The sequence below is a fragment of the Bufo bufo genome, chromosome 5, assembly GCF_905171765.1.
Source record: "Bufo bufo chromosome 5, aBufBuf1.1, whole genome shotgun sequence".
NCBI lineage: Eukaryota > Metazoa > Chordata > Amphibia > Anura > Bufonidae > Bufo > Bufo bufo.
In genome coordinates this window covers 556,709,287-556,732,205 of record NC_053393.1, presented here as the reverse complement: position 1 = coordinate 556,732,205, position 22,919 = coordinate 556,709,287, and the positions used below count along the sequence as shown (strand labels likewise).

Below are 22,919 nucleotides of genomic sequence, written 5' to 3'. Positions count from 1 at the left end.
CCTTCTGGTGCTCGCTACTTCACCATGTTGTACGGCAGTGCTGGTACTAGGTCCAGGGAGGGCTGCGCTGCTGGTGTATGCCTCACCACGTAATCCGACAGCGCCAGCCCCACTCTGCTGCCCTTGAAGCGGATCCTGCGCAACCTGTGGTCTAGCGACACGGGGCCGGGTACGCCTGGTGCTATCAGGGACCTCAACCTCCTCGTCCGAACTTTGGGTCAGAGAGCCACTGCTTTCTACAGGTTCATATTCTGACCCGCTAGATTCGTCAGATGAGGGTTCCCACTCCTCATCCGACTGGGTCAGAAGCCTGTAGGCCTCTTCAGAAGAATACCCCCTGTTTGACATTTGGGCAACTAAATTTAGGGGTATTCCCTGAGACTACCCAAGAAAAAAAGCAAGCCTGTCTTACAAATGGGAGGCTAGCGAAGTACCGGAGGCCGCTGCGATTGATAAAAAATATCAAAACTGATTTTTTTTTATCGCCGCAGCGCGTGTAAAGTGAATGTGCAGTGATCAAAAAAAAATTTTTTTTGTCACTGCGGTGGGGCGGGTGTGGGCGAACGCACGTGTGGGCGACCGATCAGGCCTGATCGGGCAAACACTGCGTTTTGGGTGGAGGGCGAACTAAAGTGACACTAATACAATTATAGATCTGACCGTGATCAGTTTTGATCACTTACAGATACTATAAAAGTACAAATGCTGATTAGCGATACGCTAATCAGCGAATCAGTGACTGCGGTGCGGTGGGCTGGGCGCTAACCGATCCCTAAACTACCTAACCAAGGGGCCTAAACTAATCCTAAAACCTAACAGTCAATGCTAGTGGGAAAAAAAAGTGACAGTTTACACTGATCACTTTTTTCCTTTCACTAAGTGATTGAAAGGGGCGATCAAGGGGTTAATTTGGGTGCAGGGAGTGATCTGGGGCTAAAGTGTGGTGTTGGTGCTACTCACTGTGAAGACTGCTCCTCTGCTGGATCCAACCGACGAAAAGGACCAGCAGAGGAGCAGGGCAGCCATATAACAGATCATATTTACTAATATGATCTGCTATGTGGCTTCTGATTGGATTTTTTAAAAATCATCAGCTTGCCAGCCGCGATCATTGGCTGGCAAGCTGATGACGCGACCCCCCCTTGACGAAATGCCGGCCCGAACTGCGCATGCGCGGGCCGGCAAAGCGCGTCATCTCGCGTCTCGCGAGATGACGCGTATATGCGTGACTCTGCGCAGCGCTGCCACCTCCGGACCGCAGATCTGCGTTAGGCGGTCCGGAGGTGGTTAAAAGGGTTGAAAAGTATAACTGTGCAATGAAAAGGTTTTATGGAGTTTAACCCCTTTCCGACCAGCGCTGTAAAAGTACGGAGCTGCGAGAAGTGACTTCCCGACCAGTGCCATAGTACTCACTACATAAAGTGACACATCATATTTGCAAAAAATGGCCTGGGCAGGAAGGTGAAAACTGGCCCGGCGTACAAAGGGTTAAATACAATGTACATGCTGTAATAATATTGTTTGCATTATTTTGTACTTTACACTTTCCTTCTGGTAGCGCCCCCTGCTGTTTATCCTTTGGGTAAAATTCTGGTCCTGCATTTTGGGATGGACACATGCTCAGTATCTTCCCTGCTCTCTTCCTCCTGTCAGTGTCGGTGCAGTCATCTCGTGGAGAAGTGGTGCAGACTCCTTTCATTCATCCTTAATAGTGTAAACATAATGTTCCCCAAATATAATTGCACTGAGATGGATGCCTCCCCATAATAATACTTCTACCCAAAGTCCCACTAATAGTAATAAATCTCTGCCAGAATGCACTCAGTGCCCCCAATAGTAATAATGTCAGCATTGTGCCCATACTAATCATGTTCCTCTAGTCCCCTAGTAGTAGTAATCCCCCTTATAATGTGTGCCAGTACAAAGATCTCCCCTTCTGTGTGCCAGTACAAAAATACCCCCTTACAATATGTGCCAGTACAAAAAATACCCCTTTTAGTGCCCCTAGCAGAACCTTTGTCCCCCTAGTGCCCCACCCACTAAATAATGTGTGCTAGTGGAAAAATGCCCTTTTCAAGCGCCCCCAGTTATAATAATGTGCACCCCGACCTGGCCCAACAGCCTGCTGCAAAGAAAAAGAAATCAAATACTTACCTCCATGTGTCTGTCAGGATACAATGCAGGGCAAAGGATTCTTCTGGTCTGTGCCCTGAGCTGCGCTGGCCTCTGATGGGCTTCAGGCCTAGTGTCTGTAGCTTTGCAGAGGGGATGGCGGAGCAGGGAGGCATCCTACAGTTTAATATGCAGAGATGAATCCTTCCACAATGGAAGCGCTCATTGCCCAGGTCCCTGCCACCAACCCCCAATTGACCCTACCCGGAACCGCCTCAGACAATCACCTCACATTGCTTATATGGCACTGCGACCCTGTGAACACCTTATTAACGTATTAAATAATTTCTGAGAAACAGGGCCCTGGATTTCAAGAAGAGAGAGGTTGTTTCACTCAGTGTGATCAACTCTAAGAGGCAGTATATCTGGGTTAGCAGGGTTGATTCTGCTGACACATGCTTTTTAATGCTGAATTTTTTATTTTAAGGGAAGAGAACATTCTAATAGGGAATGGTAATCCAGCCTTACGCTGGCTCCATAGCCATGGCTTCCTCATATCGAATATAGAACAGAGAAAAAAAGCGGAAGTTAATTCAGACCCGTGAGGATCACGACGTATCCCAAAGGAATGAAAAAATCTGGGCGCCGACAGGGGTGGTTGGTGTTAAAGGGGAATATTAATCACCAATATTTGTGCAAATATTGGTAATTAATATTCATAAATAGGAGGAACTATGTATTAATGACTCCGCCTATTTATACCTTTATATAAAAACAATACAATGCTTTGACTATACTTTGCCTTACACTAATCACTAAGCGAACTGCATGCGCCTTACTAACACTATACTAGGGTGGCGACTACTAAAAACACCATACACTGTATTATGAACAATAAGGAATATTTATTACACAATACAATTATACAAGTCTAACAATACGCTATATCTATATATATCTATAGATCAATTGATACAAATATACATACAGGTAGACGTACCCACCGCAGTATAGAAATAGTACTACAATAAACACAATACAAACCTAACTACACTACACACAATTACCATTCCACCCCACACACTATCTATACATTATAATGATACATTCATACCCACAAATATCAGTAACCCACCCGCCTGACTAATCACTGTCCCTACGGGGTACAAGGGGTTAAACACAATGGTGGCTCTGCAGGGGTTTGGGGGTTAATGCTCTACAGGGACAGGGGAGCAGAGCACTGAAGGAGTTAACAGGGGACTGGCAGTGAGGGGGTTACTGAGATCTGCCAGGGTCTCAGCAGGGGTTCATGCTGCTTAGGGGTTCTGTGCTGCAGGGCAGCAGGAATAGGGGTGCAGGGGTTAACCAGGATCGTTGCAGGGGTTAACCAGGATCGTTGGTGGGATAGGGGATCATAAGGGGGATAGAGTGGGATAGTGGTAGGGATAGATCAGGGGTTATAGGGTTAAATATAGTAGGGGGTCAGGGAATAAGGGGGTGATACTTATGTTCCAGGGGTCTGCTCGTTCGTCCAGGGGGGTGGCGGCACGGCTCTTCTACCTGAGCGCCGATTGCGCTCTTTCCGAGGGGGCCGGTAGGGGTCCTCAGCCGGAGGGGGGACCGCGCTGTACTGAGCGCCGATCGCGCTCTCCTATCAGGGTGGGGGGTCCGGTCGGGCACCTTTTCCGGAGTGCAGGACGCGCTCTGCTTCAAGGTGGGGGGGTCCCGACTCTTCCTACTCGAGTGCCGCGCCCGCCCATCATCCACGTGGGCCGGCGCAGTGATATGACGTCACTGCGCCGGCCCGCACATCGGGGACGCGCTGCACGCCAACAGGCGGGAGAAGCCTTTGATCTCCCGCCTGTGGCACTCTGCATTCCGGCCAGCGAGATGTTAATTTCGCTGCCGGAATGCGCATAATAGAAGGAGGGGAGGCTTCTTCCCTTCTTCTATTATGCGTAATTATCTCCAGCAGCGCTGGCGACAATTATATCAAAGGGGGCAGTGATAACAACTATATTGCACAAAATGTATCATAAAACAATAGCGTGGAGTAAAGATAGTGGGTACTCCGGGTAGAAGACCCTGAATATACACAGCTATAGAGATAGGACCGACTAGAACCCTATAGAAATAATAAAAAATAATAATATAGATGGTATAGTTAGTAATGATAAAAATGTGAAGTGCCCAACAGGGCAATTTCACACAAATAACACTCACTTCACTGGGGGGTAGTCATCAGGATAAGCATAAAACACCTGTGACTTGAACCCCCCGGCCAGGATCGCATGTAGAGTCGTAGTGATGGAAGGCAGCAAAAATCCAGTGCTTCTGATTAATCACCTTTAATGTACATATGTGGCTCGACGCGTTTCGGGGACAACAATTCCCCTTCTTCAGGAGAATTACATAACCAAATAACAATGGAATAAAACAATTTATACCCTGATAACCCTTAAAAGGGCGCGTTTTTCGAAAGACCGGAAGTGGTATGACCACATTTCCGGTATTTGGAACGCATATGCGTTCCATATTGTAATTACAAATAAAGCATCTTGAATAGTGATAGTAAAAAAAAAACAAGTAATAGAGTATATAATATATAGCAAGCCAAACGAGCTAGATACATATATCCAGAGTTGCCCTTTGTATAAAAGAACTATGTCTAGCAACTCAGACATATCGGACCGGAAATGACCCTGACTTCCGCTCCGTGGAACGCAAGGTGATGCGTCCCAAAGCTTGTCGTAACTACAAGCCTGTGCTAACAAATCGGACCACAGCAATTCTGGTGGGGAGGATGGGGTTAAATGTGCTGTGTTTAGCTAGCTGGTGTAGTGTGGAGAAGTCCATACTCACGTTTTGAAGAGAGGCCATCTTCCTTGGTGCTGTCCTTTGTTGTCCCTTGTGGAGAAGGTCCTGTAACGTCTTCTCCCGCTCAGCCGGACTTCTCGGTTCAGCTCCAACGGCGATGGTCCTCTCTTCGCAAGGTGATGCGCCCCACCAGGGGCGAGAGCCAAGGGGTCCGGTAAGTGGCAACAGCATCTACACAACCTAGTTAGTCTAACTAATAGTTCGGATTGCTTGCCAGAGTATTCGAGGTGCTGTGGATCGTTGCACCATGCCAGGACAATTTGGAGCGGAAGTGTACCCGACTTCCGCTCCGTGGAACGCACCTAATGCGCTCCAACAGAAACAGGAGCCAGGGTTTCCAGTCCGTGACATTGAGGCTCTGGTGGAACGCACAGTGCGGGTCAACAGGAACCCGTGATAATTAGCAATTAATGCCCAAAGGAAGCAAGGGGCATATTGGAATGCCGGTACTGCGCACACAAAAAACAGAACTGGTTATTCTAATAGAAAATGGACATAAAAGCATGCATATACAAGGGTATAAAGGACTTATTAAAAGTATGTATATATATATATATATATATATATATATAAAGTGATGAAAATTCATATATATATATATATACAGTACAGACCAAAAGTTTGGACACACCTTCTCATTCAAAGAGTTTTCTTTATTTTCATGACTATGAAGGCATCAAAACTATGAATTAACACATGTGGAATTATATACATAACAAACAAGTTTGAAACAACTGAGAATATGTCATATTCTAGGTTCTTTAAAGTAGCCACCTTTTGCTTTGATTACTGCTTTGCACACTCTTGGCATTCTCTTGATGAGCTTCAAGAGGTAGTCCCCTGAAATGGTCTTCCAACAGTCTTGAAGAAGTTTCCAGAGATGCTTAGCACTTGTCGCCCCTGTTGCCTTCACTCTGCAGTCCAGCTCACCCCAAACCATCTCGATTGGGCTCAGGTCCGGTGACTGTGGAGGCCAGGTCATCTGGCGCAGCACCCCATCACTCTCCTTCATGGTCAAATAGCCCTTACTTTCAAAGTTTTCCAAATTTTTCGGCTGACTGACTGACCTTCATTTCTTAAAGTAATGATTGCCACTCGTTTTTCTTTACTTAGCTGCTTTTTTCTTGCCATAATACAAATTCTAACAGTCTATTCAATAGGACTACCAGCTGTGTATCCACCTGACTTCTCCTCAATGCCACTGATGGTCCCAACCCCATCTATAAGGCAAGAAATCCCACTTATTAAACCTTACAGGGCATACCTGTGAAGTGAAAACCATTTCAGGGGACTACCTCTTGAAGCTCATCAAGAGAATGCAAAGAGTGTGCAAAGCAGTAATCAAAGCAAAAGGTGGCTACTTTGAAGAACCTAGAATATGACATATTTTCAGTTGTTTCACACTTGTTTGTTATGTATATAATTCCACATGTGTTAATTCATAGTTTTGATGCCTTCAGTGTGAATCTACAATTTTCATAGTATCACGGACGGTGTACAGGAAACAAGACAAAGCAACATGCATATATGACTCACTGGATCCAAAGCTAAGGAACCAAAAGGGAGACCCCTGCACAAGACCTGGCACTTTCCCTGGCTTTCCCTGGCTGCTATATAACCCCTGAACACCCTACAATAGTGAGGGGACATGACCACCGGCTCCCTACACCAGACACGGAGGGAGTCAGGGTCACCTGGGATCCAGCAAACAGAAAATAACAGATAAATGTACAGCACTTAACTTTGTAGCAGACTGGGAAACAGGATCACTATGCACACACACTCCAGGAAGAAGTATAAGCCGCCCAGTAATGCATTATGGGGCGGAATTTAAAGGGATGCAATCAGTCCAACTACATGACAGCTGAGAGAGGCTAACGAGATGAGGAACTGAACACCACAACAAAGAAAACTCAAGGAGGAGGTTCTGAAAGGCTTCTGTCAGAGCTTCTCAGCTGTCTGGTTGTGACAGTACCCCTCCCTCTACGAGTGGACTCCGGACACTCAGAGCCCACCTTCTCAGGATGGGACCTATGGAAAGCCCTGATGAGATGAGAGGCCTTAATGTCCGTCACTGGGACCCACATCCTCTCCTCAGGACCATAACCCTCCCAATGAACAAGGTACTGGAGAGAACCGCGGACAAGACGAGAATCAACAATCCTAGAGACCTGAAATTCAAGATTCCCATCAACCATAATCGGAGGAGGAGGCAAAGGCGAGGGTACAAAGGATTGAACATAAGGTTTCAATAAGGACTTATGAAAAACATTATGGATCTTCCAAGTCTGAGGAAGATCAAGACGGTAGGCAACAGGATTGATGACAGACAGGATTTTGTAAGGCCCAATAAACCTAGGACCCAACTTCCAGGAGGGAACCCTCAATTTGATATTCTTGGTAGACAGCCACACCAGATCACCAACATTCAGGTCCGAACCAAGCACACGTCTCTTATCTGCCACACGCTTATATCTCTCACTCATGCTCTTTAGATTATCCTGAATCTTTTGCCAAATAGATGACAAAGACGAGGAGAATCTGTCCTCATCAGGTAAACCAGAAGACCCCTCTCCCGAGAAAGTCCCAAACTGCGGATGAAACCCATATGCACCAAAAAATGGTGACTTATCAGAGGACTCCTGACGACGGTTATTTAAAGCAAACTCAGCAAGGGACAAAAAAGAACACCAATCCTCCTGATTCTCCGCCACAAAACAGCGCAGATATGTCTCCAGATTCTGATTGACGCGCTCCGTCTGGCCATTCGACTGCGGGTGGAAAGCAGAAGAGAATGACAACCGAACCCCCAAGCGAGAACAGAAAGCCTTCCAGAATCTGGAAACAAACTGCGTGCCCCTATCAGAGACTATGTCTGAAGGAATACCGTGCAATTTGACAATGTGATCAATAAATGCCTGCACCAGCGTCTTAGCATTGGGCAAACCAGGAAAAGGGATGAAATGCACCATTTTGCTAAAACGGTCCACCACCACCAGAATCACAGTCTTCCCCGAGAAACGAGGCAGGTCCGTTATGAAGTCCATGGACAGATGTGTCCAAGGACGAGAAGGAATGGGTGAGGGAAGGAGACGACCTGACGGCCGTGAATGAGGGACTTTGGCACGAGCGCAAGTCTCGCAGGCTGCCACAAAACCCTCAACCGACTTACGAAGCGCAGGCCACCAGAATCTCCGAGCGATGAGATCCAGTGTGGTTTTTGCCCCCGGATGCCCAGCAAGGACCGTATCGTGGTGTTCCTTAAAAATCTTGTGTCTTAAAGCGAGAGGCACAAACAACCTCCCAGGAGGACAAAGATCAGGAGCCTCTGACTGGGCTGCCTGCACCTCTGCCTCCAATTCAGAAAAAAGAGCAGAGACCACCACACCTTCGGCCAAAATGGGACGCGGGTCTTCAAAATTCCCGCCTCCCGGAAAACAACGTGACAGGGCATCTGCCTTCACATTCTTAACCCCAGGGCGGAACGTGACAACAAAATTAAATCTTGAAAAGAACAAAGACCATCTGGCCTGTCTCGGGTTCAGACGCTTGGCTGACTCCAAGTAGGCCAGATTTTTATGGTCAGTAAACACGGTAATAGGGTGTCTGGCTCCCTCTAGCCAATGGCGCCATTCCTCAAAAGCCAACTTGATGGCCAACAATTCCCTATCTCCCACATCGTAATTTCTCTCTGCGGAGGAGAGTTTTTTCGAGAAAAAGGCACACGGTGGCCATTTGGAAGGAGAGGAACCCTGAGACAAGACCGCACCCACACCCACCTCAGAAGCATCAACCTCAACTATGAAGGGTAAAGAAATATCAGGTTGTACCAGGATGGGAGCGGAAGCAAAACTCTCCTTGATATTAGAAAAGGCCTTACGCGCCTCTACCGACCAAGAAGCAAAATCTACCCCCTTTCTGGTCATATCAGTGAGTGGTTTAACAATAGAGGAATAATTCAAAATAAACTTCCTGTAATAATTGGCAAAGCCCAAAAAACGCATCAGCGCCTTCTGATTCTCAGGAAGCTCCCACTCAAGCACAGCGCGGACCTTCTCGGGGTCCATGCGAAAACCAGAAGCGGAGAGAAGAAACCCCAGAAATTGAATTTCTGGAACCGCAAACGCATATTTTTCCAGTTTCGCATATAATTTATTCTCCCGCAGAATGAGCAAGACCTGACGTAAATGTTCCTTATGAGTTTTGAAATCAGGAGAAAAAATCAAAATGTCATCCAAATACACTAATACAAATTTTCCCATCAAATGATAAAAAATGCTGTTCACGAAATGCTGAAAAACGGCTGGGGCATTCATCAAACCAAAAGGCATAACCAAATTTTCAAAATGGCCCCCAGGTTGTATGCCCCTCTTAGATCTAATTTGGAAAAGACTTTAGCCCCAACAATCTGGTTAAACAGGTCCGGGATCAGAGGAAGCGGATAATGGTCACGAATAGTGATACTGTTCAGCTCCCTGAAATCCAGACAAGGTCTTAAAGAACCATCTTTTTTCTTAACAAAGAAAAAACCAGCGGCAACAGGTGACTTCGAGGGTCGTATGTGTCCTTTTCTCAGACTCTCAGAGATATAAGCACGCATAGCGATCCTTTCAGGTTGGGAAAGATTGTATAAACGAGATTTAGGCAGCTTGGCGCCTGGGATGAGATTAATAGGGCAATCGTACTCCCTGTGCGGGGGCAAATCCTGAACTCCACTCTCAGAGAAGACATCCGAAAATTCGGAGAGAAAAGATGGTACAGTCTTAGTAGCAACCTCAGAAACAGATGTCGTGAGGCAATTCTCTCTGCAAAAGTCACTCCAACCATTTATTTGCCTCGCTTGCCAATCAATGGTGGGATTATGTTTAGTGAGCCAGGGTAGCCCCAACACTAGAGGAGTAGGCAAACCGCTAAGGACGAAACATGACACATCCTCAACATGAGCATCACTCACAATTAAACGGATATTGTGAACTTTGCCCTTTAATGATTTCTGAGAAAGTGGAGCGGAATCAATAGCAAAAACAGGAATATCCTTTCCCAAAGTGCACACCTGGAAACCATGAGTTATTGCAAATTGATTATCAATGAGATTGAGCGCTGCTCCACTATCCACAAAAATCTCAAAAAAAATGCTCTTGCTCTCTAGCGCCACCCTAGCAGGCAGGACAAAACGGGAACTACAAGCAAACGGAAAACCTTCAATTTCCGCCTCAACCCTGCCAATAGTAACAGACGGAACATTTTTAAAAGATTTTTTCCTCTTTGTTTCTTTATTACTCCCAGAGAACTGCCTGAATCTCCTAGAGGGACAAACATTTGCCAAATGATTTATACCTCCACAACAAAAACAAACCCTCCCATGCGGGCTGAATCTTCTATTGTCAGAAGCAATCAACCCCAGCTGCATGGGCTCCTGCTCAGAAGGGGCTGACAGCGACTGAGACCCCTGCGCACAGAATGAGACCGCTGCACTGTCCTGGGACTGAGTATGACAGGAAGGAGAGATCTCTCCTCTCTCTCTAAGACGCCTGTCAATACGAACGGCCTGAGACATAGCAGAGTCCAAGGAAATAGGCCTTTCATGAAAGGCAAATGCATCTTTCAATCCCTTTGAAAGACCATGGCAAAATTGACTTCGGAGTGCAGCATCATTCCAACCAGTATCAGCTGCCCATCTCCGAAATTCTGAGCAGTATATCTCTGCGGATTGTTTACCCTGGCATAATAGACGTAGTCTAGACTCAGCCAGAGCAATACGATCCGGATCATCATATATCTGACCCAGGGCTAAAAAGAATTCATCCACTGAACGGAGGGGCCGTGCCCCCTCCGGCAGCGAAAAGGCCCAGGACTGAGCGTTACCCCTGAGCAGCGATATAGTGATCCCCACCCTCCGTTCCTCATCACCAGAGGAATGGGGAAGAAGGCGAAAATGGAGTTTGCAAGCCTCTCTAAAATGCACAAAATTCTCACTACCCCCGGAAAACGTATCCGGGAGAAAGATCTTAGGCTCAGAACAAACTCCATGATTGCCAGCTGAACCGGTCACTTGAAGCTGAGAAAAAGTCCTGCGGAGATCAGCTACCTCCAATGAAAGACCCTGAAGGCGTTCAGCCAAAAGTGAAACCGGATCCATGCTTGAGACGGTTATGGCGGCTTATAATGTCACGGTGTACAGGAAACAAGACAAAGCAACATGCATACATGACTCACTGGATCCAAAGCTAAGGAACCAAAAGGGAGACCCCTGCACAAGACCTGGCACTTTCCCTGGCTGCTCAGCCTATGCAAAGATCCCAAAGGTGGATGGTTGCATATCCACGTACCTCGACGATATAACCCCTGAACACCCTACAATAGTGAGGGGACACGACCACCGGCTCCCTACACCAGACACGGAGGGAGTCAGGGTCACCTGGGATCCAGCAAACAGAAAATAACAGATAAATGTACAGCACTTAACTTTGTAGCAGACTGGGAAACAGGATCAGCATGCACACACACTCCAGGAAGAAGTATAAGCCGCCCAGTAATGCATTATGGGGCGGAATTTAAAGGGATGCAATCAGTCCAACTACATGACAGCTGAGAGAGGCTAACGAGATGAGGAACTGAACACCACAACAAAGAAAACTCAAGGAGGAGGTTCTGAAAGGCTTCTGTCAGAGCTTCTCAGCTGTCTGGTTGTGACACATAGTCATGAAAATAAAGAAAACTCTTTGAATGAGAAGGTGTGTCCAAACTTTTGGTCTGTACTGTATATATATTTATATAGATATATTGGGTTTCCATTTCCAGTTTTCCCCCTTTCAGCCCTCCTGGGCTGTATTCCCTTTTCTTTACCCCTTCTTCTTTGGGGTCTTTTCTGTTTTCTTACCGTTTTCTCCTTTGCAAACATATATATGACACACCTATGCAAACATATATATGACACACCTGGAGGATTCCTACATCTATGGGTGTCGCCACTTCAGCCATGTGCTGGGGTGGTGGCGCTACATAGATGATGTGTTCCTGATATGGGTGGGCGCCACAGAGGATCTCATGGCGTTTCACACATTCTTGAATGAGATTGACCCTAGTGTCAAATTCACTGTAATGTATTCAAAAGAAAAATTGCAATTTCTTGACACAGAGGTGATGATTCGGGGAGACACCCTGGTCACCGACCTCTATGTCAAGTCTACGGACAAAAATACTTTGGTCAGATATGAGAGTCACCACCCCAGGCCGATGATTGAATCTCTCCCCCTCAGTCAGACGTTACGTGTAGCCAGGATAGTAGAAGAAGGACCTGTGAGGGATCAGCGTCTATCAGAAATGGCCATCAAATTCAAAAGTAGGGGTTATCCTGATAAACTTTTACGACAGAGTATTCAGAAGACTAAGGTGAGGATGAGAGATGGAGACCAAGCAAAATCTAGAAAATCTTTATCTAAAATACCTTTGGTTACCGATTACTGCAGTAGCAGTCCTTATGTGTCGTCTATTGTCAGAAAACACTGGCCGATTTTGAGCAGTGGGTTTGACAATATTGAAGAATTTAAAGTCCCACCTCTGTGCTCCTTTCGGAGAAGTCGGAATTTAGGAGACAAATTAGTTAGATCTGATGTGGGATCTAAGAGGGTTGACTGTGGCACGTATTTCGGCTCTACTCGTAAGGGCTGTTATCCGTGTCACAGCTGTGTGAATTGCCCATATATGTTGAGGGGAGAGTCCTTTATCAATCCAGCTAATGGGAAGACGGTTCAGATCAAACAATACCTGACATGCGACTCTACATATGCAATCTATCTTTTATCTTGCCCATGTGGATTATGGTATTTTGGGGAAACAACCTGGGATGTCAAAACGAGATTAAATCAACATCGATATACTATTAGAAAGAAGAGACTCGATTTATCGGTGCCTAAGCATTTTACAGAAGCAAGTCATGTAGAGCGAGATCTTAAATTTAGAATTCTTGAACAAGTGCCCTTGCCCAGACGAGGCGGGGACAGGACCATACGCCTCAAAAGGAGAGAGCTCTATTGGATTTTTGAGCTTAAGACCCTCAAACCAATGGGGCTCAATGTGGATTTTAGGGTTATCTGACGTCTTAGTAGTGTCAGTGTTTCACTTTCTGTGATTCCATGAATGTAGGTGATCCTCCCCCTTCTTCCTCCCCTTCCCCCCCCTTCCCCCTCTATTTTTGTTTCCCCCCCTCCCTCCTTGTCTCTGTTTGTTGTGTCCTTATAATGTGGGGTTCTGTGAAATTCTACTTGCCTTCTGTGTAAGGCTATACTCTAGTGCAGTGTTGGCGAACCTATGGCACGGGTGCCAGAGGCGGCACTCGGAGCCCTCTCTGTGGGCACCCGCACCCTTGAAAAAGTCTTTGGTGTACTAATATGCCTTTGATTTTTCCTGTCCTTCATCAGCGCAGTGTATACTATGAATGGCACAGACAGTGCATTGACTGTAGGCAGGCTATTATAGCTAAATGATACATGGAAAATATACTATATTGCTACTCAGGTTAAATTGCTGGCTTGGCACTTGGCGATAAATAAGTGGGCTTTGGGTTTCAGTTTGGGCACTCGGTCTCGAAAAGGTTCACCATCACTGCTCTAGTGCATTTTGTCAATAACATTGAATAATAATATCATCTTTCTATTTTTTGTAGATCAATATAAAGTTAAGCTCTACAACTGGATCGTCTCTGAGATTACTGAAAGAAGGCAGGCTCTACTGGCACTGTTTTTAATGTTTGATATTTTGATATTCAGAGAATAATTGGTAGGGTTGGACGGAGATCGGGGACCTGAATCATAGATGGGGCATGACCTGGGGGCGAATGTGAGCATGGATCTTCCTGACTGACAGGCGGTCGAACAGGAGGCGGTAGCATGTATCTGTGTTGAATGGATGTGTGGATGTATTCTCCCTTGAGGGAGCTGTGATCTGGTATCACCTAACTATACTTGAATATGGCTGGTGTTCCCTTTTACAGCTGCCGTTTAGCCCTGATGTTGCCGACTGATACCCCGTTGGTGACTGCAGACATGGGAGATACGAACACTTATGCATGAACCACATGGACGCAAATAGATAAATTGTTGTCTTTTGAAAAATGGGATGAGGTGGTTTCACATTTGGGTGGTGAGTGCCACTGCTTTATTGGAAACTGCTGGACCCCTGGTGTATTACGCTATAGCGTGTGTATTTTGGGAATAATTACAGTCCATTACGTGGTGGTATGCCTGGATCAGGTGAGAGGTCACATGATCGCTATGCCCCGTAGTGACTCCGCCCACAGTTGGGATGAGACATGCACGTTACGCTCCGGCCTCTGTGCAGCCATCTTGATTGTGGGACTTGGATCTCCGTCCAGCATAGACATTCTTGCGAGAATAGTGAAGTCCCGCGCATGCGCATTCACGGTTTCCGGACGCCGTACGATTCCTGCTCGCTTTCAGTATGTGAGAGTTCCTGATCTTTTAACTTTTTTTAATTTTTCACAATCATGGGCACCTGTATAGAATTATCTTTAAATCATGTATACACAATATAATGAAGCAATTTATGAATTTCGCCTTATACCACAGTTGATAACACGGATATTTACTATACATCTCGTTTAGTATAATTACACGTGATGAACTTGTATTACTAATATGAATTATTGTTAGAAGTTTTGTATAATCATGTAACTTGATGTATAATCATGTAATTTACACAGTAATTATGTATGCTATTTAACACCTGAATTTTGCACTGATTGTTATGGCTTGACAAAGGCTCCATTGAGAGAGCTGAAACGTTGCTGTCTGCACATGTGGGAATAAACACCCTGTTTTTCACCGCTAATTGTGTGCTGCCTTGGATTTTTCTATTTTTATATCTATCTGGATCAAGTCCGTGACCTGCTCCAAGGAATTGCACCCCGTTTTTTCTTTGTTGTGTGTATATATATATATATATATATATATATATACATAAACAAAATGCATACATAAAATATACACATATACAAAAAAAAGGCGAAAATAGACTAAAAGTGGAAATAATAATACTAATAATAGATATATATATATATACACAGTACAAACCAAAAGTTTGGACACACCTTCTCATTCAAAGAGTTTTCTTTATTTTCATGACTTTGAAAATTGTAGATTCACACTGAAGGCATCAAAACTATGAATTAACACATGTGGAATTATATACATAACAAAAAAGTGTGAAACAACTGAAAATATGTCATATTCTAGGTTGCTTTGATTACTGCTTTGCACACTCTTGGCATTCTCTTGATGAGCTTCAAGAGGTAGTCACCTGAAATGGTCTTCCAACAGTCTTGAAGGAGTTCCCAGAGATGCTTAGCACTTGTTGGCCCTTTTGCCTTCACTCTGCGGTCCAGCTCACCCCAAACCATCTCGATTGGGTTCAGGTCCGGTGACTGTGGAGGCCAGGTCATCTGGCGCAGCACCCCAGAACTCTCCTTCATGGTCAAATAGCCCTGGAGGTGTGTTTTGGTCATTTGTCCTGTTGAAAAATAAATGATGGTCCAACTAAACGCAAACCGGATGGAATAGCATGACGCTGCAAGATGCTGTGGTAGCCATGCTGGTTCAGTATGCCTTCAATTTTGAATAAATCCCCAACAGTGTCACCAGAAAAGCACCCCCACACTATCACACCTCCTCCTTCATGCTTCACGGTGGGAACCAGGCATGTAGAGTCCATCCGTTCACCTTTTCTGCGTCGCACAAAGACACGGTGGTTGGAACCAAAGATCTCAAATTTGGACTCATCAGATCAAAGCACAGATATCCACTGGTCTAATGTCCATTCCTTGTGTTATTTAGCCCAAACAAGTCTCTTCTGCTTGTTGCCTGTCCTTAGCAGTGGTTTCCTAGCAGATATTCTACCATGAAGGCCTGATTCACACAGTCTCTTCTTAACAGTTGTTCTAGAGATGTGTCTGCTGCTAGAACTCTGTGTAGCATTGACCTGGTCTCTAATCTGAGCTGCTGTTAATCTGCGATTTCTGAGGCTGGGGACTCGGATGAACTTATCCTCCGCAGCAGAGGTGACTCTTGGTCTTCCTTTCCTGGGGCGGTTCGCATGTGAGCCAGTTTCTTTGTAGCGCTTGATGGTTTTTGTGACTGCACTTGGGGACACTTTCAAAGTTTTCCCAATTTGTCGGACTGACTGACCTTCATTTCTTAAAGTAATGATGGCCACTCGTTTTTCTTTACTTAGCTGCTTTTTTCTTGTCATAATACAAATTCTAACAGTCTATTCAGTAGGACTATCAGCTGTGTATCCACCTGACTTCTCCACAACGCCACTGATGGTCCCAAACTCATTTATAAGGCAAGAAATCCCGCTTATTAAACCTGACCTGGCACACCTGTGAAGTGAAGACCATTTCAGGTGACTACCTCTTGAAACTCATCAAGAGAATGCCAAGAGTGTGCAAAGCAGTAATCAAAGCAAAAGGTGGCTACTTTGAAGAACCTAGAATATGACATATTTTCAGTTGTTTCACACTTTTTTGTTATGTATATAATTCCTCATGTGTTAATTCATAGTTTTGATGCCTTCAGTGTGAATCTACCATTTTCATAGTCATGGAAATAAAGAAAACTCTTTGAATGAGGTGTGTCCAAACTTTTGGTCTGTACTGTACATATATATATATATACACACATACGTACACATATACACAAAAAATGTATCCATGGAAATTCCATTCATATTGTGGGGTTCATAATTGAATACAATATAGTTCGCCCATTCATATTTTGTAGTTCATGATTAAATACATTATAATTCGTGTTTATATAGAAAATGTATCCTGAATAAATAAGATGGGTGATAAAATCGGTAGGTAATAGGAATCAGGTACCAATGAATAAATGAATAAAAGAATAAGACTACTTATAAGAAAGAATAAACGAATAAGAGAATGAACTCGGGTCACATTATCATTTCTTTACTACAGAATGGCACTCTGCCTTGGGTATTTGCACCTACTGAAGGTGGTAGGTCTGAGTAACGGACACAGTGTATTGGTAAAATGCGAGAGTATACTAGATACATAACTCAAAGGAATTATATTCTTGGTTTTTGGTATTTTCGAAATATTGGCTATCTGAGTGACACGCAATTTCAATGGTGGAACTTTAGTAATTGGAATGTTCTAGAGATTCATTCAGCCCGAACGGGGTCAGGGTATTTAATTTGAAAATCTAAAACATCTCCTTGCGGCAGAGGGTTTGGTAGGAGTACGGTACCCACTCCAAAGGCGTGACACGGAGTGAACTAGAGTCCCCGTCGTGATGGATAGAAAAATGCTGGGAAACACTGTGGGTGACCACTTTGCGATGGATATTCGAACGATGTTCGTTCATCCGTTAGCGTAAAGATTGTGTGGTACGACCTACGTAGTATATATGGCAAGAGCAATACAATAAATATACAACAAAAGATGTGCCACAGTTCATCTCTTGCCGCAAGGAAATCGTACCCTCCAACTTGGTAAGGGATAACACTTTGGTGTTATGAGAAATCATAGCGCAACATTTGCACCGAGCCTTCCCACATCTAAAAGACCCTACCCTGATAGGGTGGGCGGAGTTTCCCAAGAAACTCTCCATTGTTGTTGGTTTTTCTGTGTCGCCAATTTTAGGGCATGAGGGGGCCAAAATTTCTTTTAGTGTTCTGGCTCTCTGAAATGTCAATACAGGGGCCTGAGGGATACTTTGGCCAATGATCGGATCTTTCAACAAGATCGGCCAATGTTTAATAAAGGTGTTTTTGATGGCGAGAGGTTGTGAATTGTATCGAGTGATGAAATTCAAAGGAAATTGCTTGGATTTCTTTCCTCCATCTACATTGGTTATGGGGACAGGCTCTTTTTTGGTCTCAAAAGTCCTTCTTTTTGAGTCTGCAATAAGGCCTTTAGGGTAGCCTTTTTCCAGAAATCTCTTTCCTATCGTCTCTAGTTGTCCCTGTAGTATTTTTTTATCAGAGCAGTTCCTCTGTATCCTACGCATTTGACCGTATGGAATATTATTTTTCCAACGGTAATGATGACAGCTCTTATAGTCAAGATAGCCGTTAGTGTCCACCTGCTTGAAATGTGTTCTGGTCGTGATGCAGTTATCCTTTGCACTCAAATGAAGGTCCAAGAAGGTTATTTCTCTCTGGCTGTACTCGAACGAGAATGAGAGATTCCAGCTATTTTTATTTAGTGTTTCCACGAAAGTGCATAGATCTCCTGCATCACCATCCCAGATGAAGATAATGTCATCTATGTACCGTTTGTATAGTCGGATATTGGGATGTGAGAGAAGGCCCATCTTTTCCTCAGTGACCCATAAAAAGGCTAGCATACGAAGGTTAGCATATGTCTGAGTTGCTAGACATAGTTCTTTTATACAAAGGGCAACTCTGGATATATGTATCTAGCTTGTTTGGCTTACTATATATTATATACTCTCTATTACTTGTTGTTATACTACCACTATTCAAGATGCTTTATTTGTAATTACAATATGGAACGCATATGCGTTCCAAATACCGGAAATTTGGTCATACCACGTCCGGTCTTTCGAAAAACGCGACTGTGACGGACGGTGTACAGGAAACAAGACAAAGCAACATGCATATATGACTCACTGGATCCAAAGCTAAGGAACCAAAAGGGAGACCCCTGCACAAGACCTGGCACTTTCCCTGGCTGCTCAGCCTATGCAAAGATCCCAAAGGTGGATGGTTGCATATCCACGTACCTCGACTATATAACCCCTGAACACCCTACAATAGTGAGGGGACACGACCACCGGCTCCCTACACTAGACACGGAGGGAGTCAGGGTCACCTGGGATCCAGCAAACAGAAAATAACAGATAAATGTACAGCACTTAACTTTGTAGCAGACTGGGAAACAGGATCAGCATGCACACACACTCCAGGAAGAAGTATAAGCCGCCCAGTAATGCATTATGGGGCGGAATTTAAAGGGATGCAATCAGTCCAACTACATGACAGCTGAGAGAGGCTAACGAGATGAGGAACTGACAGCAAAATAAAGGAAGCTCAAGGAGGAGGTTCTGAAAGGCTTCTGTCAGAGCTTCTCAGCTGTCTGGTTGTGACTGCGCCCTTTTTAGGGTTATCAGGGTATAAATTGTTTTATTCCATTGTTATTTGGTTATGTAATGCTCCTGAAGAAGGGGAATTGTTGTCCCCGAAACGCGTCGAGCCACATATGTACATTAAAGGTGATTGATCAGAAGCACTGGATTTTTGCTGCCTTCCATCACTACGACTCTACATGCGATCCTGGCCGGGGGGGGGGGGGGGGGGGTTCAAGTTACAGGTGTTTTATGCTTATCCTTATGACTATTCCCCAGTGAAGTGAGTGTTATTTGTGTGAAATTGCCCTGTTGGGCACTTCACATTTTTATCATTACTAACTATACCATCTATAATATTTTTTATTTTATTTCTATAGGGTTCTAGTCGGTCCTATCTCTATAGCTGTGTATATTCAGGGTCTTCTACCCGGAGTACCCACTATCTTTGCTCCACGCTATTGTTTTATGATACATTTTGTGCAATATAGTAGTTATCACTGCGAGTGGTGCTTTCTATTCCAATTCTATTCCATTTCTAACTGTACTTTGATACGGGGTTTGGCACTCTTTTTCCCTCATTTTTGTCTTTGGGGTCTATACTGCAAGTGATTGACTTTGTTCAACACTCCTCATATATCACCGCACTGTTCCTCTCCACTGCCCTGTACAACAGTGCATGTAGCTGTCAGGGACACGGGCACCACCTAATAGCACTGACTCGCAGGTCCCTTTATGATTCTCCACTTGGTATCCGAGCCTGGTGGTCTGAGGTCTACTGTCTTTGTCAATTTTTGATAGAATTTTGCTTCATGTTTTGCAATTTGTATCAGAATTTTTATGTTATAAAAAATCAATATCATTTTAAAGATTATATTATTTAAGAATTATTTTTAAAAGTTTTGTTCTTGACAGACGACTGTACCGGGAGCACAGAGGAACACCTGATACCTACATATTGTGATGCAGATGATTTGGTTGTCGCACCAGATACGTATGAAAAACGTGCCATTATCCCAGTTGTACACTCAGACCTTCAAATCAAAAATCTGCCATCTGATCCTTTAAAAAAGACTGTTATGCAGAATGCAAACTACAGAAGTGGTGCTGGATCCCAAAGAGCTCAGAAAGGGAAGAAGTCTTATTCGTGTTCAGAATGTGGCAAATGTTTTGCTCGGAAATCACATCTTGATATCCATCAAAGACATCACACAGGGGAGAAGCAGTATTCATGTTCAGAATGTGGCAAATGTTTTACTGAGAAATCAAAACTTGCGAGGCATCAGAAAATTCACACAGGGAAGAAGCCGTTTTCATGTTCAGAATGTGGCAAATGTTTTAGTGAGAAATCAAATCTTGGGAGGCATCAGATAGTTCACACAGGTGAGAAGCCGTATTCATGTTCAGAATGTGGGAAATGTTTTACTCATAAATACAATCTTAAGAGTCATCAAAGACATCACACAGGGGAGAAGCCGTATTCATGTTCAGAATGTGGCAAATGTTTTACTCATAAAGGCAATCTTGATATCCATCAAAGACAACACACAGGGGAGAAGCCATATTCATGTACAGAATGTGGCAAATGTTTTTCTCAGAAATCAAGTCTTGAGAGCCATCAAAGACATCACACAGGGGAGAAGCCATATTTATGTTCAGAATGTGGCAAATGTTTTTCTCGGAAATCAAGTCTTGATATCCATCAATTATATCACACAGGGGAGAAGCCGTATTCATGTTCAGAATGTGGCAAATGTTTTATTCTAAAATCAGATCTTGATATCCACCAAAGACATCACACAGGGGTGAAGCCATATTCATGTTCAGAATGTGGTAAACGTTTTGCTAATAAATCAATTCTTCATAGCCATCAGAGAATTCACACAGGGGAGAAATCATTTTCATGTCCAGAATGTGGAAAATGTTTTGCTAGGAAAAATCATCTTGCCGCACATTTAAAAATTCACACAGAGGAGAGGTCATTTTCCTGCCCAGAATGTGGAAAATGGTATGCTCGGAAAGCAAATCTTGTTAATCATCTGAAATCTCACACAGAGGAGAAGTGATATTAATGCCCAGAACGTGTTTTACTAAAGAATGTAAATTTGAGAATCATTAGGGAAGTCACACAGGGGTGCAGCCATGTTTATGTTCAGAATGTGGAAACTGTTTTATTCAGAAATAAGCCCTTGTTCAATATCAGAGAATTCATACAGGGGAGAAGAAGTTCTAACCCCTTCCCAACATCCTCCATACATGTATGGCGGATGTTGGGAATATAAAGATGGTGCCCACTCAAGAGTTAAGTAAGTGCCATAGGCGAAGCATGCGTGCGGTTTCACACAGCAGCGTCCATGATTGGAGATAGCTCTGATCGCTGACATTCCATCAGATGCTTTAGCCAACTGCAACCACAGCATCTGAGCAGTCATTTACTGGGAGCGAGCGAGGTGTTACAGCTTGAAGAGCATATGAATTAGAACCATAGATAACTTCATAAAACCAAATATAACAATAGCCACATGAAGTATAGTGAATAAAATATATAACAGAGAATGGATTGTAGTTCAAGGCCTTTACCATAGCTACCATAAACAAACCATTAGAGAGATTGCTTACATGATAATGGAGTATTTTCTGTTCTTACCTATATTAATGAGTCATTTGCACACTGGTGTTTGATTACCCGACGACAACAACAGCCCCCAGTTTCCCTGCTATGATAACATACGATGTGTGGAGCCCCCCTCTCATTTTCGTTACACAGATGTATCCTCATAATAGTGATAGAGATGTGAATATAATTTTTGTATAACTAGATGATTTTCTTATGTATTTACTTTAAGCTGCTTCTTTCTTATCTTAAGTGCTTCCCCCTTTGCTAGCCAAGCTGTATGTGTATACAACTCTGGAGAGAGAAGAGGGGGGGGGGGGGTGATGCTGCGAGCATATGTATGTAGAGACATATGTATAGACTGTAGAAGAAAGCATGAGCCAATGACTTAGTTATATAATATACATGTATACTCACTGCCTATAAAAAAGCACCTCCTTGAACTGTCACATATGACATATGCAGCATTGATATTAGTAAGAGGCCATTACAAGATGGCGGCTGACACCCAGATGTTCACATTAGTTCACATACCAAGGTTTGTAAGGCAGGGAACACTGCGCAGAAGCCAAGTGTTATCTTATCTTCTTAGCTAATGAAATAATGGCATGAGCCTGAAGATGTATATACAGCTTAACTCATTGTAATAAAGAAAGAGATTGCCTTGACCCTCTTTGTATCGGTGTCTAGTCTCTCCACGCGTGGATATAAATTCCTTGGGGAACCTTGATTTGTAGCCCCAGAGTGTATCTTAAACGCTTCAATTAAAAGCGACTTCAACAATAGTTTGGATATAGCTTTCATCACCGCTCCACACATGTGATGACTCCTGTCATCTGATGGCACCATACAGCAGGTCCATCACCGTCACCATTCAGACCTGTTCTACTCTTACTATCTCGTTCCTGTGATTGATGTATGCTGTTGATCTGTCCATCCATGTTATCATTCAGTATATGCCTCTCTGCTCCCATCAGATTTCTTTTTTCCCTACATATTTTTATGACTTGATTGCTATATGTTATGGTATGTGACTATACCAATAAGTTATGGGAACATGTAGCCTCCCATTAACAAAAAGGAAGCTTCACGGCACGCGTGCTCGCCTGGATCCTCCTCATCAGCAGTGCTTTTTTGTAGTTTTAATTATTATTATTATTAAATAACAGCTGGGTACGCAGACCCAAACA

General features: G+C 44.0%; 1 protein-coding gene across 4 annotated transcripts in view; it reads left to right on the top strand.

The window, feature by feature from the left end:
* Window positions 1-21,766, top strand: part of LOC121000867 (gastrula zinc finger protein XlCGF17.1-like) — a 41,810-nt gene extending 20,044 nt beyond the window's left edge. For 2 of the 4 annotated variants that reach the window (XM_040431606.1, XM_040431607.1), the window contains one exon: window positions 20,031-21,766. In XM_040431606.1, coding sequence (XP_040287540.1) covers window positions 20,195-21,181 — 987 coding nt within the window. In that variant the 5' untranslated portion in view covers window positions 20,031-20,194 and the 3' untranslated portion in view covers window positions 21,182-21,766. Of the gene's footprint in view, window positions 1-19,706; window positions 19,711-20,015 lie in introns of those variants that run through there. The other 2 variants (XM_040431609.1, XM_040431608.1) reach the window with 2 other exon arrangements.
* The last annotated feature ends 1,153 nt before the right edge of the window (window positions 21,767-22,919 follow it).